The 27475-nt window shown below is 39.1% G+C and overlaps 1 protein-coding gene across 1 annotated transcript in view; it reads right to left on the reverse strand.

Moving 5' to 3' along the window:
* Nucleotides 1–325: 325 nt before the first annotated feature.
* Nucleotides 326–27475, reverse strand: part of LOC140517198 (deubiquitinase DESI2-like) — a 101378-nt gene continuing 74228 nt past the window's right edge. The window contains exons 3-6 of the mRNA XM_072628231.1: nucleotides 17887–17959; nucleotides 15706–15799; nucleotides 14100–14241; nucleotides 326–1225 (exon numbers count right to left, since the gene is read on the reverse strand). Of these exons, the coding sequence (XP_072484332.1) occupies nucleotides 1001–1225; nucleotides 14100–14241; nucleotides 15706–15799; nucleotides 17887–17959 (534 nt within the window). The 3' untranslated portion in view covers nucleotides 326–1000. The remainder of the gene's footprint in view (nucleotides 1226–14099; nucleotides 14242–15705; nucleotides 15800–17886; nucleotides 17960–27475) is intronic.

Consider the following 27475-nt stretch of genomic DNA (forward strand, 5'->3'; position numbering starts at 1 on the left):
AGCTCTTAAGAATACCACCTTAGCTCACTGAAGGGTGAGACTCAGTGATAGATAAAAAGGAAAAGGAGAACTGAAGAGACAACTCTTGACTCTCTTTCTTTTCCTATTGGGGTCAGATATTGGAGGAAGTCAGCTATTAGGGAAAAGGGTGCTACATTTAGTTGCCTTACAGTGTTTTTCAGTCCACTACAAGGGCTCAAGAAAAGACACCCCAGAAATTGGTTTATATCGTTTTTAAAAGGTTTCTCTACCAATTTCATTCATATACCCTTCGTGTTCATTCCCTCCTCTTTCCCTCTCCTAATTCTACTCCTCCATCCCCCAAACAAACCTCTCTCTGCTATCTTTGTTACTGAAATCCTGTGATTTTTAATATAAAACACCACCCAAAACATACATACATACACACACACACACACACACACACACACACACACACACACACACACACACATACATCCTCTAGTGGAAAAACTAGAGAATGTCACCCTGTAATCCAAATGCCTCAGAAAATCCTTGATTCCCCAAAATGGGAGAATTCTTTGGGGAAGGAGGTGTTGCTGCTGGTCTGATGGAAACATTGCCCCGAATAGCTCCTTTCCCCTCCTTTGATAGCCAGGGGCTTATGGGACAGTAAAGCTGTATCAAGGAGAGGGTAGGGTGGATTGTCCAGGGACACTATAGAATAAGAACAACTCTTCTGAGGTGGGGAGAGCTCAAAGATACGTCAGTCCCCCAATCTTCTGTCCCATAGAGTCTAAGAGTTTGGAAGGAGCCCTTCCCATCCATTCACATGTGATTTTGGTGCTGCACTGGAGGTTTCAGTGGCCCCATGGAACAGTGAGGTGGTTCAGTTTCTTGTCAGTAAGAGCACTAGAGGCTAGGAACACACCAACCTCCATGGTGGAGAACAGAAAAAGGGAAAGGAGGATGAGAAGGGATAAAAGAAGTCAAAGATAGAAGAGAGTGTGCAAGACAGAAGAAGATGGCAGGGCCCTGCTCAGACACGGGTGTGTTTGCAGGTCCTCGAGGTGCCTGAGGTGGAGGGGACCTCCTCGTCTGCTGTGCTGCCTGAGTCTTCTTTGCGTAGACCAAGGCCTATGTGGGTCTGCAGGGCTGCTGGAGTTAGCCATTCCTTGGGGAGACAGCTCTGTAGAAAAGGGATGCATGAGCTGAAGTAGGCCAGGCGATTCACCCAACGAGGTATCTCCCGACCACACAGGATCTAGGAGGAGCAAACACAGAGAAAAGGACAGGTTTGATGCTGATGATACATAGTGATATAGTAAAGGACTTTCAGAGACACCTCACTACCACCACCAGTGCAAATCCCTGGTTCTGGTTCTGTGCCCCTAAATTGAAGGATCATAAAGTCATAGTTATAGAGGAGGCAGAAAGGTATAGACCATTTGACCTAGTCCCTTCATTTTATAGATGAAGAGACTGAGGCCTTACACAGATCATATGTGGAGGAGCAATAATTCAAACGCAGATCTTTTAACTCTAAATCCAACAGTCTTATCATTGTCCTATACTTCCACCAAGGGAGATCCAGGGCATGACTTTCAGCCTTTGTGAACCTCCAAAAACCCAATGGTGAGCCTGAGAAGTACTCCAAGCAAGGGTGGGCTGGGGTCTTAATTGGGCTTGATGGTTTTCCCATTCCCCTACCACCTTCCCCTATTGTAGTGGCACCCACCTCTAGACCAAGAGCAGAAGCCCCTATACTATAGGCTTGGGTACACCCAGGTGGCTGCAGGGTGGGGCAAATGATTTGGGTCAAAACCCCAGATGTCGTTTTTCAGCATTCTGCTTCCCAGTTTCAGGCCTCAACACCTTCGGGATCTAGTGGAACTACTTGAGGGGACAAACTGTCCAAACAGAAATTTCTGTTACCTCAATGCCAAAACCTCTGCATGGTTTCTCTAATCTATTATTCCACTTAATGCCATGGCATCTTCTCCACTAGATAAATAGTTCTTCAAAGAGGGACAAGCTTGAAAGCAAATTTGTTTACCATTATCAAAGGGAATAATAGGAACCCCAAATCCCAAAGCCAGATTAGAGAAGGAAGGACTCTAGAGCCCTCTCAATTGAACAACATAGACTTTTCCAGCTGCTGAGAGAATAAACAAGGTGCGTTTTAATTAACCCTTTATTACATCATATTGTCTTAGGAAACACCATTGTGAAGTGAAAATGTAATATTTCATCAAGAATTAGAATATTTCCATAAAAGTAGTCTGTTGTATAGCTATGTACTTAACTTCAAAGAGCCTCAGTTTCCTTAGCTTAAAAAAATGGGAATTATATTTGTTTCACATCACTAAGAAGTTGTGAGAAAAGTAATTTATAAACTTTTTTCCTCTTATTTTTATGGCTATCTTTTCTTTTTATGTTATTTTCATTCCAAATATACCCCTCCCCTATCCAATAAGTCAACCCTTGTAACAAAGATTTAAAAAGAAAGGGGGGAAGTTGTTTAGCAAAACCAACCAACACATCAACAATGTCTGACAGTGGATGCCAAGTTCCACATGCCTAATTACCTATATCCACAAAGAAGGTTCATTTTATAATTTCTTCATTAGGGCCAAACACAATTACTACAATTTTCCTGGATTTGTTTTTTTGTTGTTGTTGTTCTTTATACATATCATTACTGGTAACTGTGTATATTGTTTCCCTGGCTCTACTTACTTGAATCTACATCAATTCATATGTTTTCTCATGCTTCACTGGCATGTTCATATTGTTTCTTCTTATAAACTTCCTATATTTATAAAATTTTTCTATTATTATAAAAATTTTCTATTATTATCATATAGAAAATTTTGTTTAGCCATGTTTCAATGGATAGGCATTGACTTTACTTCCAAAATTTTCTATTTTGAATATTTTGATTTATAACCCAGTTATTTCTGTCATTGCCATCTGTAACAGCAAGCAAAGTAGGATCTTTGCTGTTTTTCTGGATTGAGTTTTAGCCAATCAGATATATGCGTGTGGGTTCTAGCCAATCAAATACTGAGTAGAACTGTATATAAAGAGAGAGCTGGTGTTGCGAAAGCAAACATAAGGAGAGCCAGCATTGAAGGGGTGAGCCAGCATTAAGAAGAAGAAGAGAGCCGAGAGGAGAGCTCCCAGCTGAGGGAGAAGCCCTCTGAGAGCTGGGAGAGGAGACCTCTGAGAGTGGAGACTCTTCCATGAGAAGGAGGCTAAGCCCCTTTTGAGAGCTGTCAAAGTGAACTGAGCTGTTATCATTGAGCCCCTAGACTTCGGAAGTGAATTGAGATGATGGTCCTGGTGGTGTGTGCCAGTATTGTTGTTGTCCTATTGAGCTTTATTTTCCCAGAGGCCGAAACTTCAGAATGGAGCAGGAGCAGAGAACTGTCAACATGTGAATCTAGGAGAAGGTCGAGAGTGGTCAGTCCACAGAGGAAGAGCCATGGGACTTGGAAGTCATCCTCCAGTTAAGATGAAAGAAGACTTTATTTGGACACTAGGTGTCGATTAAGGAGATTGTTCTTACGGTGACCTGGGGTGGAGAGTGTGGTATTTTGAAAAAGGACTTTACTTGAATTCTTGGTATTGATTAAGGATGTTGTTATTTTTATGAGATATTGTGTTCGTTACCAAAGAAGACCATGCCTTCAGAGAAATAATAACATGACTAACACTTGACTTTGTTTTGAGTGAGGGAGGGCTGTGCAGGTCACTGGCCTCACTTCTCCCCCAGAGCCATCTGAATCCTGTGACTAGATATTCATCAGGATGACTGGAGATGACCCAGGATGCACTGGGAGACCTTGGTCCCTTTAGGCCAAGGTCTTTGCAGGTACTCACTTAGGGTGAGGCAATGCCCATTCATTGAATAAACCTGTTTAAGAAGTATCTAGGGCATGGCCCCTTTAATGAGACCAAGAAAAAGAAAAACATCAGGCTGGGTGAGAAACAGCAACAGTTACTATTGATAATCACTCTAAAACTAGGAGGGTCTAGAGGAGCCCTTAGGCAGGGGCCCATTGACTTTTCAGTTTCAGAGTACAGTTGGTTTAAGGTTTTGGATATACATATATATTAAATGTTATGTTTTACTTAAGGACATTGCTGTGAATGTTACGCTTTACTGTATTGAACAATGTTTAGTTTATTGCTAAATAAATAGAGAGTTCATTGTACTATGCGATTAGACCCTTGAAATTATTCATAGCAGCAGTCCCTATGCTTCCATGACTGGTTTTACACCATCCTTGGGATATATGGCTAACGGAATTTCTGGGTTAAAGGATATGAACTTTAAGTCTACATGTGTAGACTATGCTTGGTAAGATGGAAGTTACAAAGAAAGATAATTCAACAAGTATTTATTGAGCATCTACTATATGAAAGGAATTGTGGCTGGTGCTAATATATGTCATAGTCTGTGCTGTGAAGAAGATAACAGATGTGAAGGTCCTTTGAAAAGTTAAAAAGGTTACAAACATTCAAACTATTATTCCTTCACCAAATCTCCTCCAGTGCCCCATCATGGCATGGGGGTGACTGAGTTCTTGAAGATTTATGCCTGTAGAGTAAAAGCCCTGGTGGGTCATATCAAGGAAAAACTTTATGTATGAGCCCAATAATCATAGAATCACAGAGTGAACATTTAAGGGGACTTTAGAGGTCATCTAGTTCAAAGCTCCCGTTGTATAAATGAAGAACTAGGCCCAGTATATGTGTTGTCTGAAAACTAAACCTAGCTAAATTCGGGGAAGGTCATCAATAGAAAGTGAGCCACCAGGTAATGAAGTTATTTGGGGCCGTAAAAACTCTTTACTAAGACATAGAGGGGGTTGTGATTGAGGGAACAGCCACACTGATGAGAAATCACAATCTTGAGGCATTGAAGTATAACATCATTATTGCAATAATAATGATAGTACCCTAGGTCAGTCTGGCAAATCAAATAAGAGAACCATTGTACAAAAAGCATAGGATTTTTAGATTTGGTTATATTCTCATCAAACTAATATATGAGAGGATATAAAAAAACAGTTATCTGAAGAGGCACCCTCAAACTGCTCATTATACTGAAAAAACAAGATTATACTGGGAGCCTGGAGACCCAGGTCCTTGTCTTGGCTTACCACTAATTAGTTGTGTGACCTTGGGCAAGTCATTTTACCTCTCTATGTCCCAGTCTCCTCATCTGTGAAATAAGAGTTGGTCTATCAGATCTCTCAAAGTCCTTGCCTAACCTAACATTCTAGGCTTCTCTGAGAATCCAGTGCTTTTGGAAGCTTAATGGAGTTTAAAGATGAGGGAAGCAGGAAAGAAAAAAGAGACTGAGAGACAGAGACAGGGAGAGAGAGAGTCAAAGAGAAGGAGAGAGAGAGTGAGAGCACTAAGTAGCCACACAAACAGTAACCCTGGAATTTCAGGTTTGAAAAACTTGTTCAGATTAGGAAGCGGCAGGAACAGCAGCTGTTTGGGGTTTTGTTCTGTTTTCTGGCTTTCAGCCCAGAAATATTTCTGGCTTTCCCCTGATTGGTTTCTGTAAGTGTCTCAGGAGTAGGGAACAAGCTGAAAACAGTTTTTAGGCAACTCTGAACAACAGCTCAGCCATCATATCTCAGACTAGGGCAAGGTGCTGGAGGTAAGGGAAAGGTTCCCTTTACCTCTTCAAGTCAGGTCACACCACCCTACCTCAGAGTCAGCCTCTCAGTTGTTGTTCAGTCATTTTTCAGTCATGTCTGACTCTTCATGACCCCATTTGGGGTTATTTTGGCAAAGATACTGGAGTGGTCTGTCATTCCTTCTCTAGCTCATTTTACTAATGAGGAAACTGAGAGAAACAGGGTTAAATAACTTTTCCAGAGTCATTCAGCTAGTAAGTGCAAAGTCAATGTTATTGAACAGGAACCTAAGACTTCAGGAACCCACAGAATAGTATTCTATCTAAAAATGTGTCTCATCCCCCAGCTTATCAATGTCTAAATAGTCTAAAATTTGGGGTTCATTTCTAAAGCTTCAGGCTTCTCTTAATTCTTACCAGGTATCCACACAAATTCATCATAACTTGTCCAGAAAACAAGTGTGGGATCATTAAGGAAAAGTCATTCAAGGAAGGAATAATTTCCTGTTTTAATAGGATTAGTACATCAATAGTTCAAGGATGTAGTTAGCAAGAGAGCTGATCAAGTCTTTTATGAAGAAGAAACAAAACTCCATGAAAAAGAGAACGAAGTTAGTAAGAGAGTTAAGTAAGACAAGTTGGTGAGAAAAATTAAGCAACTAGTGAGACAAAGGGAAAGGAAATTAGGTGTGCTTGTCAAGATGTTAACAAAGTGGGGTAGTCAGGAGGACCTGAGTTCAATTCTTACCTATAACACTTAACTGCTATGTGTCCCTGAGCAAGTCAGTTAACCCCAATTGTCTCAAAAAAAAAGAAAGAAAGAAAGAAAAAGATGTTAACAAAGTGAGAAAGAAAATGATAACCCCCACAGGCTACAGTTCTCCTGGGGAGCAACTGTAATGGTAATTTAAATGGGAAAATCTTTCCCATTCATTAATAGGCTCATGTGACCTTCTTAAAATCACATAGAAGCCTAAGTCACATGTGATAGAAGGAGCTTACTGAACGGGTGGAACAGTAAAGGTGGAACACAATTGAGACAAAGTGAGAGCAGTTAGGACAGAGAGAAAGATGACACAGGCAAGCCTGTAACAGCTAGGTTTGTGAGTGTTTGTTTGTGAGAAGGCCCCAGCAGGCTGGGGAGGCTTGGGAATGGCTTTATCCCCTGCAGTGCTAATATGTATTGACTTCTTGGATACTATGATGAATTTGGCTTTTTGGTTTTGAGATTTGACTTTCTGGTATCTGAATAAATGTTTTTCTTCTGCCTTCTATTTGGAGAGTCTGTTATACTTTGCATTTGAGAACTACACTTGCATATCCATAGTTATCACCAGTGCTGTGAATATTAAAGGTCTCCTGACCCTGGTAGCAGGTAAAAGTCCTGCCTAGAAAAGTCTGAGCCTGGGCTTTGAGCCTCTGAATGTCTCTTCTTTTATGTGGTCCTCTCCTGAGCATAGGTGATCTTGGAGTATCAAATGAAATTTAGTAGGATGAGGCACATGGCTAGAATAGGGATCTGGAATGATAAACCATGTTCAAGTGGAAAAGGAAAAGGGGGTGGGGAGTGGGTGGGAATAGTAGCATTAAGAAGATATTTTTATATGAAGGTTTCTGTACCAAGAGTAGGAAAAAAGCATGGAGAGAGAATTTGGGAGAACAACGGAAGTCAAAACAGAAGCAATTGCCTATGTCATTAGAATATACTACAGACCACATGGACAGAAAGAAGAATAGATGAATTCAGATAAAAGTTCATAAGCCTAGAACAGAAAGATGGAATAATATGGATGAAAATCTTCCATTATCAATATCTTTGCTGGAGTTCTGTCTTTGTGAAAAGTCAAGTAGACAATACCTTCTTGGTTTGACTCAAGATTTTCATCTTTCAAACTGTGGAAGGCCAACGAAGGGAATTATATTTTTTCTCCCAAAAAGGAGTAACCGATTGTCAGTATAAAAGGGATGGGAATCTTAGGAGGTATAACTACTCCGTCTTAGGATTGGTGATAAAGAAAAAAAAATGGTGATGAGTGAAGTGAGCACAACCAAGAGAACATTATGTATAACAGCAGCAATTTTGTTTTAAGAATTCCTTAGTCATTTTGACTATTATAAATACAGAAAAATAAAGGACCTATGAAGAAAGATGCTATCTGCATCCAGAGAAAGAACTGATAAATAGAAGTGTGTATAGGGTAATTTTACATAGATGTGTGTATCTCTTTGTATCTAATGCAACCACCTCTAGGGCAAGGTGAGAGGAGGAAAGAAAAAAATAAATTTGTATGATAACATATGTATATATATACATATAACATATATTTCAAAGAAGTACATAATGGATTTTCAATTTCATGGACAAACATCTTTTTTATTCTATGTTACAGAAATGCTTGATTTAGTTCACAAATTTAAAATAAAATAAATTTTGAAAGAAAAAATGATATGTAGATTTCACAGGGTTCAGAGAAAGTCTATTTATTATTCCATGACCTACAATATTGCTGGGGAAGTCAGTCCAGGAAGGATGGGAAACTCTTGAGAACAAAAAGGAGATAAAAAGGGGATTTCTCATGTGAGCCATGTGAATGAACACACAACTTATCTCACAACTTAGATTTAAGGTAGAAGCAAGGGCTGGTAATGGATGGGGGAAGATAAAAACATGATACAGTCCGAAAAATAATGTCACATCAAAGATACTAAAGTTCAGACAACTGAAGATGGTGACGGAAACTACGGACAGTGAAAAGGATGGGTTTTAATTTTTTAGCTACACTGAGGGAAAGAGTTAAGTTCAAAGAAAGGATAGGACTCTTGCTCAAGGTTGATTGGACAATGACTGAGCTAAAAGTGGGAAGGGAAGTTAAGAATAACAAGAACAATGGTTTTTATTTTTTAGCTATATTGAAAAAAGTGGGAAGGGAAGTTAAGAACAATAAGAAGGATGGGTTTTATTTTTTAGCTATATTGAAAAAAAGATTAGGTTCAAATAAGGGATAGGACTATTGCTCAAGATGGATGGGTCAATGACACCCAATGACAGAGAAGACAAAGCTGTTCAGTTCTTATTTTGTTTTCATTTTCTATATCAAGAAGAATGATATTTGGACTGAAAGGGGCAGAGTGGCTCATAATGGACAGAGTGTTGGACCTGGAGTCAGGAAAACCTGAGTTCAAATTTGGCCTCAAACATTTATGAACTGTATGATCCTGCCTCAGTTTCTTCATTTGTAAAATGGGAAAAATAATACCTACCTCCCAGGGTTGTTGGGAGGATAAAATGAGATGTTTGTAGAAGTGTTTCACAAATCTTAAAGCTATATGTAAATGCTAGCTGTTATTACTAGGAAGTTGAAGTCCAAAATAAGTAAAGAGAAAATGAGAAAGCACTTGATGAGGTCTAGTCACAAGTCCCAAGTAAATGACAGTCCAGGTTATAGAAACAACTGGTACCTGTTCCTAAGATTGGGAAAATAAGGGCAATGCTATAGAAATAGTTTACCTAAATTTTAAGTAAATCATTTGACAAAGTATTTCATGTGATCCTTATGAAAAGAGGAGAGTTGAACAATAATAAGTTGCAGTACTTAGAAATGATTGAATAGCCAGACCAAAAATCTTGATGTCAGATTCAACAGAAGTCTTTAGATGAGCACTCCAGGGATCAGTGCTTGCTTGTAGGATACTTAACATTTTATTAATTACCTTGATAAAGGCATACTTGCCAAGCTAATCAAATCTGCAGGTGACAAAAACTGGGAGAGATAAGCTAACAAGTTAGATGACAAAGTCAGGATACAAAAAGATGTTCACAGACTAGAATGTTGGGTTGGCTCTAAAGAAGATGAGATGTAATTGGGAATGAGGTAAACTTTTATATTTGGGATCAAAAAGCAACTTTACAACTACAATATGAGAAAGAATGGCTAGATCCATTCATCTGAAAAAGACATATAGATATATCCTCAGAGTAATATGACAGTCAAAAAAAACTAATGCAGTATTTTTTTTACATTTTAGACAGTCTTTTAAATAAGCTTCAGAAAGCCAAAAAAACTATACAAATTAATTCCTTGGCTATTTCAAATACAATATAAATGGAATATGAACACTTTTCCAAAAAAAGACAATACAAATAAGCATTTTCAAGAACTTCTTTTATTGTGGGCAAGTCAACTTCTGCCTAAACCATAATACCTCTATGTAGATTGAAATATTAATAATTTTTCTTCAGTTAATAAGTATTTCTCAAGCACTTCTATGTGGCCAACCTTGTACTAAGTGTTGGGGATACAAAAAGAAAAAGCAAAGGAGCTCACCGTCTAATGAGGGAGACAATGTATAACTAAATATGTTAGTATAAGATATATGTAGAGGAGGTGGAAGATAACCTTAGAGGGGAAGGTTCTCTAGAAGAGCTGGAAAGAGCTTCGTAGAGGCACTAGATCTGAGTATTCAAAGAAGCCAGGGATTTTGTGAGGCAGAAGTGAGTAAGTTGGGAAAGAAAATCAGGTATTGAGAATAGCCAATGGAGAAAATGAGATAGATTAGGTTTTGCTGCAAAGATCAGCAAGTAGGCTGGAGGACTAGAATAGAAAGACTGGGAAGATAGGAAGAGGTCAGGTTATAAAGGATTTTAAAGGCCAAACAAAGGACTTTTCATTTGATCCTGGAGGTAATAGGGAGCCAGTTGAGTTTGTTGAATGGAGTGTTGGGATAACAGTTATGAGGAGGGAATGTGATGTCTAATATTAGCCATTTGTGCTTTAGGAAAACTACTTTGATCGCTGTGTATGTGGTGGCTCTAAGTGGGGAGAGAGTTGAGGCAAGGAGATAAATTAGAAGATTATTGCAATAGTCCAATTGAAAGGCAGAACTAGGATGGTAGTACTGTAAACAGAGAAAAGGAGGTCTGTAGAAGACATGTTGTGACAGTAGAAACAAGACTTGTAAGTGGATTGCATATTTGGGGTGATTGAGGGAAGAGTAAAGGATAGCACCAAAGTTGAGAAACTCAGTGGAAGGACAGTGATGTCTGGAACAATAATACAGAAGTTTGGAAGAGGAATGGGTTGGGGGGAAGGGGAAAGATAATGAGTTTTGTTCAGTTTTTGATGTTCAATAACAGTTGTTGCAAGATTGGATCTCAGGAGAGAAACTTGAGCTTGATATATAGATCTTAGAATTATCTACATAGAAATGATATTGAATCCATAAGAACTGATGAGATAGTGTAGGGAGAAAAGAGAAGACCTTGTGGGACAACCATGCTTAATGGGAATGATAATTAGAAATCCATCAAAGGAGGCAGAGAAGGAACAGTCAGACAAGTAGGAAGAAAATTGTGAGAAATCAGTTTTATGAGGGGCTAAAGAGGAGAGAAAATCCAGGAGGAGAAGATAATCAACAGGAAAAGGTAACCAAATGCTGCAGACAGATAAAGAAGGATGAAGACTGAAGCTAAGGCTGTTAAATTTGACAATTAAGAAATCATTGTTAACTTTGGAGAGAGCAGTTTCAGTTAAGTGATGAGTTTGGAGGCCATATTGTAAGAATTGAGAAGTGAAGGACAGGAGAGGAAGGGGAGGCACTGAGGTACAATTGGAACAGTTGTCCATATTCTTAACTCTCAAAAGTTCTCTGAAAGCTAGGCAATGGTAGAAGAGGAGGGAAGTCAAGTATTGTCCTTCCAAGTCCCTTCTCCTGTGCTATGCCCTAAAAAGTTCCAACAAACTACACTTGGCAGAGTCTTAATGGTCTCCTAAATAACGTGTAAAGGCTCCCAAATACTCTGTTCAGCACAGTTCTTAGACATTTTCTGAAGTAATGGTCTTTTGTGAGGCCCCAGAACTAGCATTGCTGGTGGACCTGAGGATTAAAATTACTTCTAAATACAAAGTTTTGTAATTCAACAAATGGCATTTTGCAAAGCTTATCCTTGATTACAATCTGCCTAGTGCTTATAAGGACTTGTCCCAACCCAAGTAACTGTGAAAAAAAAATTAAAAACTAGAATAATACAAACAAATTAACATTTGTGAAAAATACAGAAAAGGAGAAGAAAGAACTGAATTTCCTCTCAGAGAAGACTCTACTTCCTAGGGAGCTCCCAGAATATGTGGAGCTCTCCCCTTCGGGACTAGACTAGAAGTCTCACTCTCAGACAGAGTACCAAAACTTTTCTTAATAAAAATTACTCTGAGTCCCAGCAACACAAAAAGCGCTCGAAATTTGCCCAGTAGATCCCTGAAAAAAAAATAGGACATCCTAATGGATCCCTGTAATGCACAGAACAATCCAAATAGAGTTCTGAACTCATCCCACAATAGGACAAGAAGACCAAAAACAAACCAAAACAGAATTCAGATGAGTCTCAACACAAGTGACTCCCCAAAAAGGGATTAAGTACTTAACTTTTATTGGAATTAACCCTTCTGTTCCTGAATAAGGATCTAAAATGTAACAACAAAAACCAGGTCTGGGTTGATTCTCTCTTCCTCTTCCAGTCCACTAAGGAGCCACTCTCAGCCCTGGCTTCCAATCTCATTGTTCAATACTGGACCAAGATCAGACCTAAAGGGGCCCTGACCTCTATAGAGAAGGGTCAGTCTCTTTTTGTCACAAACTCCATCTCATTGCATCACTGCACTTTACATTACAGTCAAATTTCCAATGATAAAATAGACTTAAAAAACAACCACCACAACAGCATCAGCAGTACATTTTCCCATGGCTTGCATTTTCAACTGATCTATGGGGTACATGGAGGAGCATCATGGACCAGCAGATGTTGAGAACATCACCCTTGAGAACAGCTGCTTTAGGTGAACCAGGATGTAAACCCAGAGGAGTAATATTGTCACAAGATCAAAGCTCACTAAGGGCGGAGTTTAATTTCACATTTGCTGCAGAGCTGTGATAAGAGAAGGAAGCTGCTGCCAAGAAGAGATCTTGAGTCAGGCTCAAAAGATTTCTCCTCTGGCTCTTACCTTACCCTGTCCTTTCAAGCTCCCTGGTTTTAGCCATAAAAAAGCTCAGGCTATTCCCTTTACCTGTGGTAATCATATATTTCCTTTCTTCCAGAGAAGACAGGAGATGAAGATGAGGACGGAGAGAATTCCAGGCATGGCAGACAGCCAGAATACATGGGTTGCTGGAAGTGGGTCATAGGCTCATCACCTCAATCCAGTCTCCAATACACTATCATGCATTTGTTCCATAGTCCTTAAATTTTTTCTTTAAATGTTTCATGTGATAACATGTATTCTAGTTATTTCTCTTCCTTTGAATCCTCTCATGGTACTCAGGACAATGCCAAGAGATGTGAACTCAGTCTCTAAATCTCTACTGTGCATGCCTGAACATGGTAACTACTCAGCAGTCGTTATAGAACTTAGATGTTCCTCCTTCCTTCCTTCCCTCCTTCCTTCCTACCTTCCTTCTTTCCTTTCTTCTTTCCTCCCTTCCTTCCCCTAAAACTTTAAGCCCACAGTACTCTGAAGCCCATGCACTGGACAACAATAGGTCCCTGTCCAAACTCCACTTAATGGCTGTCTTACAGTGATTATCCCTAGTAACAGTTACTGTTGATTTAGTAATTTTTAGATTTCCTCCTCCCCCAGACCTATCATTTCATCATTATAAGGCAACTCAAACTCTTTGGTCTCAGGACTCCTTTGTACTCTTAAAAATCATTAAGGATTCCTACCTATGAACTTTTATTTAGATGGATCTATCAATATTTGCCATATAGTTTTAGCCTCACAAATACCCTGAAAGGATCTTGGGAACTCCCAAGGGTCCCCAAATCACAGTTTGAGAATTACTGATGTAGAAAACTTGCATGTGGAAATTCAAACTATCAATGAAGATCAGTAACTTATCTGCAACTTAGAAAGTTCCCTAAGTCACTGAGAGGTTAAGTGAGTTGCCCAAATAAATATGCAGCTAGTGTATTTCAGAAGCAGGGATTAAATCTGGGTCTTCTGATGTCAAGCTTGGTTGATCCATTATCCTCTATGCCAGAAGTTCTTATCCTGTTTTGTGTCATAACTCCCTTTGGCAGTCCCATGAAGCCTAAGGATTTTTTCTCAGAATAATATATTTAAATACTTGAAATTGTAAAAGAAATCAATTATATGGAAATAAAATTATCAATTAAAAAAACAGGTTCATGAACCCCAGTTTAAGAATTCCTATTCTATGCCATGCTTAATCTGACCCATATAGTCTACCCCATTTACTTTTATAGTGGGGTTTTGGCACATTCTAGACCACCTAAGTTTGGTGATGTCATCTTGGGGGTCAAAGTATGTGCCAAACCCCCATTACAATTTTATAAATGAGATCCAGAGAGAAGTAATGACTCAGACAGGTACTGGCAGAGCTGATACCAGGACCAAGGTCTTCTGACTCCTCTCCTAGGCCAGAAATAAAGTAAATGAATAAACCCAAGGCCCGTACTGAAGCTCACCTCTGCCAGGGCGTCTGAGAAGTGGTTGCAGTTCTTGTGCATGAGGTGGTAGGCATTGCCTTTGTACTCCTTCCCCAGCTCCTCCAAGATCTTGTCCACGTCTTCCTCTGTGAAGTCAGTGGTGCCCAGGGCTATGGCTTCTCTGTGGCAGGAAACACTAAGGTGAGAGAAGACCTCCAGCTGTGTACAGCCAACCCCTGTGGATAGTAGGGACAACCCTATTGACCAAGAGGCCTGAGAAGCAAAGGGGAAAATGGAGCTTGGTTCACCAGAAGAGTTCCTGTAGTGTGATAGAATGATCATTCTATTTATTTACCAGGTCAGCTTCTAAAGTCTTAAATGTGTATCTCCCAACTTGGAAAGCTATGGATCCTGCAATATATGCATGAACACACACACACACACACACATACACACACACACACACTCCAAAACACTGTGGTTCTGAGGGAGCACAATAAAAGGAACTGTGCCCTTTTGCAATTTCTTTCTCCCCTTTTCCGACTTCATTGGAGTGTCTGTGAGGGAAAAACAGGTATTTGCAGCTGGGGGAAGGAGAAGCAGAGTACTTAAAATCAATCAACAAATATTTATTAAGAGCCTACTAGAAGCACAAAAAAATAGTTTCGGGATGTTGAATATTGATTAGTACCCATTGCAATCACAACTCCATCAGTCGGAGTCATGTGACCTTGTGTGGACACAACCTCTTCAAACTTCGGTTTCCTCCTCTATAAAATGAAAATAACAATATATACACTACCTGATGCCCTATGTGGTTATAAGGATTAAATAAGATCATATCTGTGAGATGTTTTTTAATTATAAAATGCTATGCCAACTTAAGTCATACCTTGTGGCCCTCAGTACTATGAATATGGAAGCTTAGAAAATATTGTCTATTGGGTAAGAGAATTTGGGGTATACATTCTTGTGAGGTTGAAGAGTGAGAACCAATGCTGGCCAATGTGAAGGCAGAACTTAGGAGCCATAGCAATACATTTGGGACTTGTGAGAGAAGAGTGAGCAGCCAGAGCAAGAGTGCAATGGACTTAGAGCAAATCTCATATTTGTCCTGAGGGGGACAGGAAGTGAGAACAGAGATGGGGACTAGGGTTTTGACCTGGTTCTTCATACATTCTCCCAGGATACACCAGCACGGAGTCAGCGATAATGAAAGGCCATAAAACCAGATTCTTTCCAGCACAGCATATTTGAATTTTGAACATCTGAACATTTCCCAGTTTCTATTTCAGAAGAATACTTTGGGGACACTAAATGGCTTAGGACATTGGGTGACTTCATGTATAAGCATGCACAATCACTCTTCTAATTTGAAGACATAGGTCAAGGCCCATTCCTTCCTTCCTTTCTTTTCCTGCATTCAGTATATGTCATTGAACACTCCACTGATACCCTCATGTCCCCAGTTTGCCACCTCAACATCCTCTGGATCATATTTGTAACCTCCACTGAAGAAGCCCCTGGGATAGACCTTTGAGCTTCAGTCAGCTGAGGAAGGGGACAAATGGGCCAAAGAAGGAGTTTCCCGGAAAGGAGTTGAGGAAAGGAGTTGAGGAAGGGCTGGGGGAGGAAGGATCCTTACTTGAATTTAAAGGTTTCTCCCAGCTCCACTGCACTTCCAGGTGTAATCTCAAAGATGCCACTGAAAGGGTAGGGATGGCCCCCATAGGCAAACTCTAGACAAGGGAAGAAGAGATCATGAGAGTCAGGTAAATCAGATAAGATGCCTGAGACAACCATCATTAGGTTTCTCTTGGCCCATGTTATCATGACAGTAGTATTTGCCTTTGCCTCTGGGATCTTCCTATTCTGTGTCTCTCTCCCTGATAGCACCCCCTCCTTCACAACACTCCCAACTCTCTCATCATAAGCCTCTTGATCTTCATCAGTTTTCTTCTTCTTAGTCCCAATATTGTCTATAACTGGGCAAGATCCAAAATTAAACCCAGCCCCTACAGTATTCTGGCCTAGGGGTAGGGTACCAGTTTCTTAATTCCTGATTTTCCCCTGCTCTCTTTTCTAATCATAGTAAAACCCACCTGCTTAGCATGCTTCTTTCCATTTCAGTGAAGACAACAGACATTATTGATAAGAAAGAGAGATGAGGGCTTTGAATACAGAGATTCTTACCATTCCCAGAAGGAGGCAAGGGCCCTCTCTATACTATCTAGTTCCTTGGATATTCCTATAGGCAGACCTTATGCTCCCACAGGGTTTTTCCTGTCCAGAACATACATATAACCACCTTTGTCTTACTAGACATAGCCTAAATCATGAATAATTCTCAATCCAAAACTTGTGTCTAACTCAAAGTTTTCCTCTAACATGACAGCAAGTTCAATGGCAGCCCATCTACGGACCCCCAAAAGCATTCAAATGAAGGACAAGGGGACAGATTACTACTGGGTTTCCCAGCCCTGCCACTCACTACTCATATGGCCTCAGACAAATCACTTAACTTCTCTTGATCTCATTAGAAATGACACCACATTGGAACTGAAACACGTTAAGGTAAGATTCAACTATCAAAACATGAGCATTTCTTCATCTCAAAAGTGTAAGGCTCATAAATTGGAGATGCTACATACCAGAGCTTTCATATGCCACTCACCCTTTTTCCCCCTGCTTTTAACAAATCACAACTAGTCCATTTTTAAAGATTTTCCATCAATATGGTAGGACTTTTTGCTTTTTTTCAGTCATGTACAATGCTACATGACCCCATGGACGTTATACATGGAGTTTTCTTAGCAAAGATACTGAAGTGGTTTGCCATTTCCTTCTCCAGTGTGTCCCCATCTACAGATGAGGAACTGAGATAAATAGGAGCTAAGTGACTTGCCTAAGATCAAACAACTAGTAAGTGTCTGAAGTTACATTTGAACTCAGATCTTCCTGATTCCAGGCCCAGGGCTCTATCTAGTGCACCATCTTAACTGCCCTATTGTATACTTTACTAAATTCTATTTCCTTGTTTGCAGAAGAAACTTTTATTTAAAAACAAAACAATGCAGCTATATATTTAACTCTACAAAGGATGTGACGAGATCATCTTGCAGATATTCTACTTAAGAACTCTTAGTTTTTAAGCCTAGGTATGGTCAGACCACAGTACTCAAGAGTTTGAATTCTTGTGACTATCATGAGTTTTTTTAATGAGGGTTTTATTTCCATTCTGTTCAAAGTACTATAATAATTTCTAAAAGGAAATTCTATTGGAGATTTTTGCAGAAGGATTATAACATCTGTAAGGTGAGGGAGTTGGAGATGTACTAAATGACCACCATAGTCTCTAATACTTCTAAATCTATGGTCCTATAATATGCCTAGAGGTCTCTAAGGGGCCTTTCCTTTGAGCATTTTTCCAGAATCCAATGGTGGTCTAAGTCACTGCACCATCTGCGTAGTCATTTGACATTATGAAAATTTTCCCAGATTTTGGAGCCATTGTTTCACTCTGACTAGCAGATGTCCTTGTATCTAACCTGAGCAGAGTCTACAAAAATGACCCACTTCAAGAACTCTCCCATGCCTCTCTTCCCCCTTCCTCATGAGTTTCATTTCTCAGGTAAAAGTTGCCAAGAGTATTACAGAACATAGACCTATTACTTCTTCTGACCTTTACCTTCTGCATTTTTGAATAACCTGTGGGTACTTTGTGGGACCTTCTCCTCATGGGATTAGCCCATCACCCCACTTGGAAAAGCCCCAAATTAAATCAGCACCACCACCACTACCACCCCAGCTATATAGGAGGCTCTACCTCGGCCGTAAATCTCGATGCCTGAATGGAATACACCAATGCCCAGGGTAGAGGTGTACTCATTGATCCAGTACTGTAGGGAAAAGAAAAGACCATTAGAAGGGCAGTCACAATCCCAGGAAAATTCTTGTTCCACAGTTCATGAAACCCTTCCAGAAAAATCCAGCCCACTGACAACCAAAGTCATAAGTGGAACTCTAGGTCAAGGGCAGGCAGCCATATACAGAGTCAGATTAAAATAACTGGAGCAACCTAAAACATTTAGGAATTATAGAATTCTTCATGCTTTAACTGAGAATGAGTAATCAATATATTAATATTCTCTGGCTTCAGAAAATAAATCATTTGTCAGCATAAAGAAAGGAGCACTGAGTTGAAAGTTGGGCAATTTGGCTCCTAAGCCCAGTTTAGTCACTATCTAGATGCATGAATTTGGCCAAGTCACTTTACCTCTAAATCTAAATCTTACTGATTTGTAAAATGAGGCAATATCAGAAGTCTCTTCCAACTCTTAAATTCTGGAGCCTATCCTGTTATACAAATTATTTAAAAACAGATATTCATTATGAACTTAACAAACATATTTACAAAGAACAGAAAAAGAAGATTACATACTGTTATTACATACATACTTTTGTCAAAGTATATTTTTTCATTTAACACAACAGTGCCAATACCACCCTGTTTGTCAGTGTTTCCTTCTGAACATTCTCATGTTCTCTTTGGTGTATTTTTCTTGCTTTAGTGGCGCTTTTTCCTCTCTTTTTTGCTTCATTATCACTCTCCCACAAATCCCCTCCAAATTCTCCTCTCTTATCCCAAAATAAAAGCCCACCTTTGTAACAAATAAACATAATCAAGTAAAACAAATTCACACATTGGACCTATCTGAAGATGTGCCTCTCAATCTACAAACCCATTACGTCTCTACCATGAGGTGGAAAGCATAATTCATTATCATCCTTTGGAAGGCATGATTAGTCATTGTACCAATCAGTTCTTAAATCTTTCTAAATTATTTTCCTTTACATTAGTACAGTAACTATATAAATTATTTTCTTGATTCTGATCACTTCACTTTACATTAAAAACCTTCCTAGGTTTCTCTGAATCCATCCTTTTTGTCATTTCTTATGGCACAATAATATTTCATTACATTCATATACTGTAATTTGTTGTCATTTTCCAATTAATGGGAATTCACTTTGTTTCCAGTTCTTCACTACAACAAAAATAACTGCCATAAATATTTTTTTCAACAATTTATTCCTTTCCTTCTTTCTTCGATCTCTTTAAAGTATAGGCCTAGTACTGGTATCTTTGGGTCAAAAAACATGTTGAGTTTAATGATTTTATTGTATATAGTTCCAAATGGCTTTCCAGAATGCTTAGATCAATTCAAAACTCCACCAGCAGTGCCTAACATATTCCCGCACATACATGCTATTGTTATTTTCCATTTTTGCCATCTTTGCAACCTGATGGGTTTAAGACCAGAATTATTTTTATTTGAATTTCTGTTTGTGCAATAATATGAAGTATTTTTAGGTAGTTATCTATACATTCATGTACTAACATGGAGTATTTTTAGATAGTTATCTATATGTCACTTATTTTCTTTTGAGAACTGATTTTTCATGTCCTTTGACCATTTATCTATTGAGCAATGCCTCTTTATATATATTTGTATCAATTCCCCATGTACATTGCATAGCAGACCTCTATCAAAGAAATTTGCTGCAAAGATTTTTCTTAGTTGACTGTTTCTCTTCTCATTCTAATTACATTAATTCTTGAAAAATTCTTTCCATCTTATACAATCCATTATAGAATAAAAAATACTTTGTTTTAGCAGGCATGATTGTTAAAAGCTTTTATTTTCAAAACAATTGGCCACACTGGGGAACACAGCTTTTTAAAGGAAGTGGCTCCCACCCTTTACAGGACTGAATTGTCTTACATGCTAGCAAATAGAGAAAAAAATTATTTTTAAAAGGCTATTATGTGAAATAAAGGTGGGGATGTGGTTCTGACTGAAAATGCCATGGTAGGGGATTAGGGAAATGAGACCAAGTTGAGCTGCATCCAAGTAAACCAACATTATATCCTTGCTGAATATCTCTTCCATGCTGCTGTTGAATAAACTTCTCTTGTTAAATATTATATCATTTATAAGTGTCTCAATAATTCTCATCCCTAGCCTGAACCACCAGATTCACCTGGCCCTGAACATTTGGAATAGCCTATAGGATTCATATGTAATGATCTTGTGACTGAAGTGGGGAAAGAGAGGAACTCCATGTGATTGGATGGCCTGATATAGGAGACTGGTACTTTTAGCTACATACAGCAAGTCATCCCTAAGGGATCAAAAAGGGGCCTTCATTGATGCAGTTGGATTAGTCTCCCAGTTTTCAAGGAAATTGACAGGAGGAATAAAGACTTCCTTTGGCATTCGTTCTCTGCCTATTGTTAATGGCCCTAGAAAAACTGTATTGCTACCTTAAGGAAACCCAAAGCAAATTGTCAGCAGTTGGAAATGGAAGTGAATGTGTTTTTGATCTTTAAGGATCATACCTCAAAGTCAAAGAAAAAATTCATGAACTGAATAATAGCACAAGTAAAAGTTGTGAAACTGATGGGGACAGACACTGACCTATGGGAATTAAGTATAGTGTTCAGCCTGGAGATCTCATTTATAAAAAAAAAGTGAAATAGCCCTGCTGAAATCAGAGCCATAGAGGGAAATCATAGGAGTGAAAGAGAGAAGAAATAAGGAGCCTTCCCCAATAGTGTGGAAATTTTGAGCATATCCTATCACCACCCCTGGAGGGAGGAGAGGGCATATGGTCTTTGACTAACAAGAAGTTGGGGAGGCTGTAGGATATGTTTAGACAAGACTCTGATGAGTCACTGGAACAATGGTTGGTGAGGTCATGGTCCAAATGGGAGGATGCAGAGCTCCTCTCAACTTCCAGTTCCATTACTTTGCAAAATCTCACAGAAGATTTACATTTGCTAAGTCAGTTAAAACAGTTAGTGGCTCCAGATGGGAATTGGACTCTCTCCATTTTCAGATGGCTAAGATGGGGAGTTTCACATGTCAACCTAGCAAAGGTGATCTCTCTTTGCAGTGGGTCTCCACTGGGCCATTGTCAAGAGGGTGGGGAAATAAAATTTAAAATAAAATTAAAAAGGCATCTTTATGAAAGTAAATTATTAAATCAAATTAATTAATTTAAAAAGATAAGTTTGGTGGGCTGGCTATAAATTACCCTACTGTGGTCCCTTAGTTCCTATGATCTGTCAGTCAGGTGCTGTTAGCTATATATGCACACACACACACACACACACACACACACACACACACACACACACACCCCAATTAGTGAAATTTGAATACATCAGCAAAGCAACTATCTATGTAAAAATGGCTTGGGGCACTCTGGGGATAGCAGGATAAAGATGGCAGAGGATTTTGATACCTTTTCCTAAAAGGAAAAGTTGGTAGTCCCAGGTCACCCAAATACAACATGCACTCTTAGGAGTCAGTAGCTACATGAGTACTGATAGCGACCTCTCTGCAAGTTATTGTGCATTATGCTAAGTGGAAACCTTTGGAGCTGTCTAATCAGTCCTGTATAGTTAGCACCAAACATCAGATCCCAAGAGATGTGAAAGCTATTTCTTCTCTAATGAGGAAGATAAAGGAAGCTAAAGTACTTTGCTACTACCTTTCCACTTACAATAACCCTATGAGCCCCATGAGGAAGGTAGATGGTATCCAGAAATTTACAGTAGATTCCAAGATGCTGAACAGAGTTGTCATGTCAATTACTGTAACCATTCCAAACCTCCTATATAGTAGAACAGGCAGCCCAGGCTATGGGTGAGTGGTATGGGGTTATGCCTTTTTCTTTATTTCTGAGACTGAAACTAACCAAGAAAAATTTGCATTCACATATGCATCTATTATCCTTTCACCATCTTTTGGGACTAATTGAACTCTACCTGATAAAGCCATGGTCTGGGGAGCAAAGACCTACAAGATGTCTCTCTACCTGAAGGCATTGATATCTACCACAATGGCTTCATGTTGATCAAGGATAAGGCCATGGTGGCAAAGACTCTAAATTGGAAAGTAGCCTATATGAGGGGCAAGAGGTAGAAGATCAACCTGAAGAAAATACAGAGTTCAACCTACCCTTTCAAAAATGGTGGGATGCTATGAATGGGGAGAGCTGAAATTATTCCAGGCATGATCTGGAACAAACTTCACAAACCAAAACAGAAGCCCAAAAGCTATTGGACTCTTTGTCTCTACCTAAGTATACTGGAGACTCCAGTTTACTGAGTCATTTGCAAGTCTGTCTGTTTCAGGTAGGGTCCAGAACAAGCTACAGTCCTGGAGAACCCAAAACCAGTTGTCCAAAAGTCTCTTGTTCCTCATGACTCCTTGGTGCTGATGTTTTTAACGTCTCTGTCCATAAGGAAGTGATTAGTTTTGATGGTCACTAGGCTTCCTAAGCACAAGCTCCCCATAGTGATCAAAAAAACAGTTACTCATTCATTATTAAACCCTAGTAATAAACTCAGTTACTATTGAATGGATCATAATAGGTCAGAACATCACCCTGCAACTAGAGTTTTCTATTATAAGTTGGAGTATGTAAGATGATCCCTCTAAAAAGATGGGTAGAGCTAAAGAGGCCTACATTATTAACTGGAAAAGATCTAACCAAGACCATGTTTGTTTAGGACCCTGGTTCATTAGTGACCTTCATCAGCATTCACTTTTATTAGATTTTAAGTTCCAAATTTTTTTCTTCCTCTCTTCCCTCCCCATTTCTCCAAGACAGCATGCAATCTGATATAGGCTAAATGTGTACAATCATATTTAACATATTTCCACATTAGTCATGCTGCGAAAAAAGAATCATAACAAAAGGGAAAAACCACGAGAAAGGAAAAAAGAGAGAAAATAATGTGCTTCAAACTGCATTCAGACTCCAGAGTTCTTTCTCTGCATGTTGATAACATATTCCATCTTGAGTCTTTTGGAATTGTCTTAGATCATTGTATTGCTGAGAAGAGCTAAGTCTATCAGAGTAAATCATCTGATAATGTTGCTGTTACTCTGTATGATGTCCTCCTGATTCTGCTCACTTCACTTTGCATCAATTCATTTAAGTCTTTTCAGGTTTTTCTGAAATTTGTCTACTCATCATTTCTTATAGAATTTCTTATAGAGTTCCATTACATTAAGATATCACAACTTGTTCAGTCATTCCACAATTAATGGACAGCCCTCAATTTCCAATTCTTTGCCACCACAAAAAGAACTGCTATAAATATTTTTGTATATGTGGGTCCTTTTCCCTTTTCTATGATGTCTTTGGGATATAGACTTAGTAGTGGTATTGTTGGATCAAAGAGTATGCACAGTTTATAATCCTTTGGACTTAGTTCCAAATTCATTAGCACTCTTCATGAATATATTTGGACTTTACCACAGGCTGAGGCCTCCAGACTGAGCCCAGGTCTGATGTCCAGACTCCTCAGGTAGCTCAGTGGTACCTGGGTCCTGAAGGAAATTCTTTTTATCTAGTTCTCCACTGACTGTGCCCAATAAAAGATAAAGATTTCTTTTTCCCTTGACATAGACTAAGTATACAAATATGTAATTCAATCCTTCATGATTTGCAATCATGTTTTTTTAATATGAAGCAAAATCTGTATAAAAGAGTAAATAAAAAGAAAAGAGTATATAATAGTACCAGCTATTGGAAGAAACAGCTTGGAGAAAGGGTTGATCTTTTGAAATATACCTCAATCCTTGAAAGGGAGGACACAATTGGCAGCCTCAGTCCAAGATCTTTGTTCCAAGACATATCAGCAACTCAGTGGCTCTCAATGATCTCTTCCTCATCTGCCACAGCTCAGTTTCTCTCTCTCTCTCTCTCTCTCTCTCTCTCTCTCTCTCTCTCTCTCTCTCTCTCTCTCTCTCCCCTCTCTCTCCCCCCTGCTCTTCCTCCTTCCTCTCCCTTCCCCCTTCTCTTCCTCTTCTCCTCCTCCTCTTTCCTCTTCTCCTTCTCCTCCTCCTCCTTCTTCTTCTTTTTCTTCTTCTTCTTCTTTTTCTTCTTCTTCTTTTTCTTCTTCTTCTTCTCCTTCTTCTTCTTCTCCTTCTTCTTCTTCTTCCTCCTTTTCTTCTTTCTTTCTCTCAAAGGTTGGACCACCAAACTCCTAAACTTGGATTTGCTATAGGCAAATGTAGACTGAACTAACCTTAACCCTAACCCTAACCCTTCCCTACCTCTAGAAGCCTGGTTCCCTAAACTCTCTAGGCACTTGAACTGTTTAAGAAATTCCCCCCTTCCCTATCCTGGAGTCTGAGGTTCCCCTCTCCTGAGACCATGGGGTTAAAAGAACATAACTGCAGTGGGCCCCTATTGATCTCTCGCCATGACTGGGTCAAGGAATCAAACAACAAGCATTTATTAAGCACTTACTTTGCCTAGAATTCTCTTCTCATCTCCACCCCCTGGTTTCCCTAGCTTCCTTCAAGTCCCAGCTAAAATCCCACCTTCATTCCTGAAAGAAAGAAATCCTTTCCCAAGACTTCTTTACTTTATTGCCTCCCCTCTGCTGATTTATCTCCAATTTATGCTGAATATAGTTTTTTTTTACCTTGTCTCCCATATCAGACTGTGAACTCCTTGAGAGAAGGAACTGTCTTTTGCCTTTCTTTGTATCCTCAGTGCTTAGTATAGTGTTTGGCACACAGTAGACAATTAAGAAGTATTTATTAACTAACTGATTGGCAAACAGAAGGTCATAGCTCCACCATTACACCAGACGCCAGTATCACTTGAATTAAGAAATTGTCTTCACTGGAGCAGATTAACAATCCCAGAGAGGGGTAGTCACCCCTCTAAAGACCAAACTCTACTCAAAGTCTAACTTCAGCTCTCTCTAGATCAAGCACTATTGGCTTTGAACTCACCCTTAAAATAAATGTGGATAGTAGAATGGATTAGAAACCAGACTCCAATAACATGTTGTTTACAAGAGACACACTTGAAACAGAAAGACACACATAGAAATATTCTTAAAAATAAGAATCTATGATTCTTCAACTGAAGTAAAAAAAGGCAGGAGCAGCAATCATAATCTTAGACAAAACAAAAGTAAAAATAAATCTAATTAAAAGAGATAATCAAGGAACCTACATTTTGCTAAGTTACCATGGACAATAAAGTAATATCAAAAAATTTTACAGCAAATTTCTCTGAAAAGGGCCTCATTTCTCAAATACAAAGGGAACTGAGTCAAATTTATGAAAATAAGAGCCATTCCCCAATTGATAAGTGACAAAAGAAGATGAAGAGTCAGTTTTCAGAAGAAGAAATCAAAGTTATCAATAGTCGTCTGAAAAAGATGCTCTAAATCATTATTGATTAGAGAAATACAAATCAATACAACTCTGAGGTACCACCTTACATCTATCAGATTGGTTAACATGACAGAAAAGAAAAATGACATATGTTGGAGGGGATATGGGAAAATAAGCACTCTTGGTGGAGGTGAGTATTGGTCCACCATTCTGGAGAATAATTTGGAACTATGTCCAAAGGGCTATAAAACTGTGCATACCCTTATACCCAGCAATACCACTACTTGGTCTGTGTAACAGAGAAAAAGGAAAAAGATTTACATGTATAAAAATATTTATAGCAGCTTTTTTTCTGGTGTCAAAAACTTAGAAATGAAGGGGATGTTTATCATTTGGGGAGTGGCTGAATATATCATGTTATATGACTGTAATGGAATACAATCACACTATAAGAAATGATGAGCAGGATGGTTTCAGGAAAACCTAGAAAGACCTACATGAACTGATGCAGAGTTAAGCGAGAAGAACCAGGAGAACATTGTACATGTTAATAAGGACACTGTGATGACAATCACCTGTGAAAGACTACATTAATTGATACAATGATCCAAGACAATTCTGAAAGACTCATGATAAAAAAAAATGTTATCCACCTTCAGAGAGACAACTGATCAATTCCAAGTGCAAATTGAAGTGTGATTTTTTTTTTTACTCTCTATTTTTCTTGCTTTTTTATGACATGGCTGGCATGGAAATATATTTTGCATGATTTCACATGTATAATTGATATTATATTGCTTTCCTTCTCAATGTGTGGGAAAAGATCTGGAGAGAGAGAGAAAGAGAAACTGGAACTCAAAAAAAGTTTTTTAAAGAATTGCAAAAAATAAATAATAAAATTTTAAGTGGGTAACAAATTCTTAGCATTTTTGGTTTTAGAGACTCTCTTTGTCACTCTGAAGTGAAGCCTATGGACCCCTTTCTCAGAATAATGTTTTTAAATGCTTAAAAGCTATAGGATTACAAAGGAAACCAGTTGTATTGAAATATAGGTATCAAATATTTTTTTAAAAACTCAAGTTCATGGGTCCTAGTTAAGAACTTCTACTCTAAATTACTCTACTCTGAGAGAAGAGGAAAAGACAGAAGGGGTGACTAGGTGGTGCAGTAGCTAGAGCACTGGCTCTAGACTCAGGAGGACCTGTGTTCAAATTCAGTCTCAGAAACTTACTTGCTGTGTGACTCTGGGCAAGTCACTTAACTTTGATTGCCTCCAAAAAGAAAGACAGACATTGTACTAAAACTCTTTCTATAGGCCTAGTTCAAAGGTAGAGAGGAAGGGAACTGGGGGTGGGGAGTGGAGACAGTCTACATCCACCAAATCATCCCTAATTCCCAGGAGAGGTCTTTGATTCTTTCAATAAAGTTGTCAATGGGAATTCCCCATGTATTCCATAGGGAGATACAATCAAAGCCCCAGACTAAGGTGATCCCTGTAACCTCAGCAAGTTGATCAGGGATTTTCATGATCAACCCCCTGTAAGTGTATAATGCCTTAAAGTTTATCAAGAAAGCACTTGTCTTCTATTAGGTAGGATTGCAAATATTATTACTTCTATTTTTATGGACAAGGAAATTAAGGCCTTGAGAGGTTAAATGCCTTTCCCAGGGACATCCCCTTGTTTCCTGAGTTTGCTACTGGAGATTATCTACAAGAACGTGGAGCCTGGGGACTAACATAGGGGATGAATTTTGGAGACTGAAGAAGGTCCAACTTTAAAGGCTACATGGGGATCTCACCAGACTCAGATTGGCAAGGGGGTTACAAACCCAGGCTCCACAGTTTAGAAAGTAGGATGAGGTGGGAAGAGGTTGAGAAAAGGGAGCAATAGTTAATGCTGCCTGATTTAAACTGGCTCTGGTGCCTACAAGTACTACAGATTCACCAAGTTCAATTAAAAGCAACAAATTCTGCCTAATCAAGAGACAAATGAGGATGTGGGAGGGAGCATGACAGATGGACCAGTTCCCCTGCAGAGTTTCAAGGTGTTCACCTGCTCCAACATTGACCCAGAAGCAGGCTTTCCACAGGGGAGGCTTGTAACAGAAGAGAAACACAGAGGGGTCATGCCAGTTGGCAGATTCAGGAAGCTGAAGGAGGTCCTGGGCAGGGAGTCTGGAAGCCAGGCAGGTGTG

Source organism: Notamacropus eugenii, chromosome 1 (assembly GCF_028372415.1).
Source record: "Notamacropus eugenii isolate mMacEug1 chromosome 1, mMacEug1.pri_v2, whole genome shotgun sequence".
NCBI classification, from domain to species: domain Eukaryota; kingdom Metazoa; phylum Chordata; class Mammalia; order Diprotodontia; family Macropodidae; genus Notamacropus; species Notamacropus eugenii.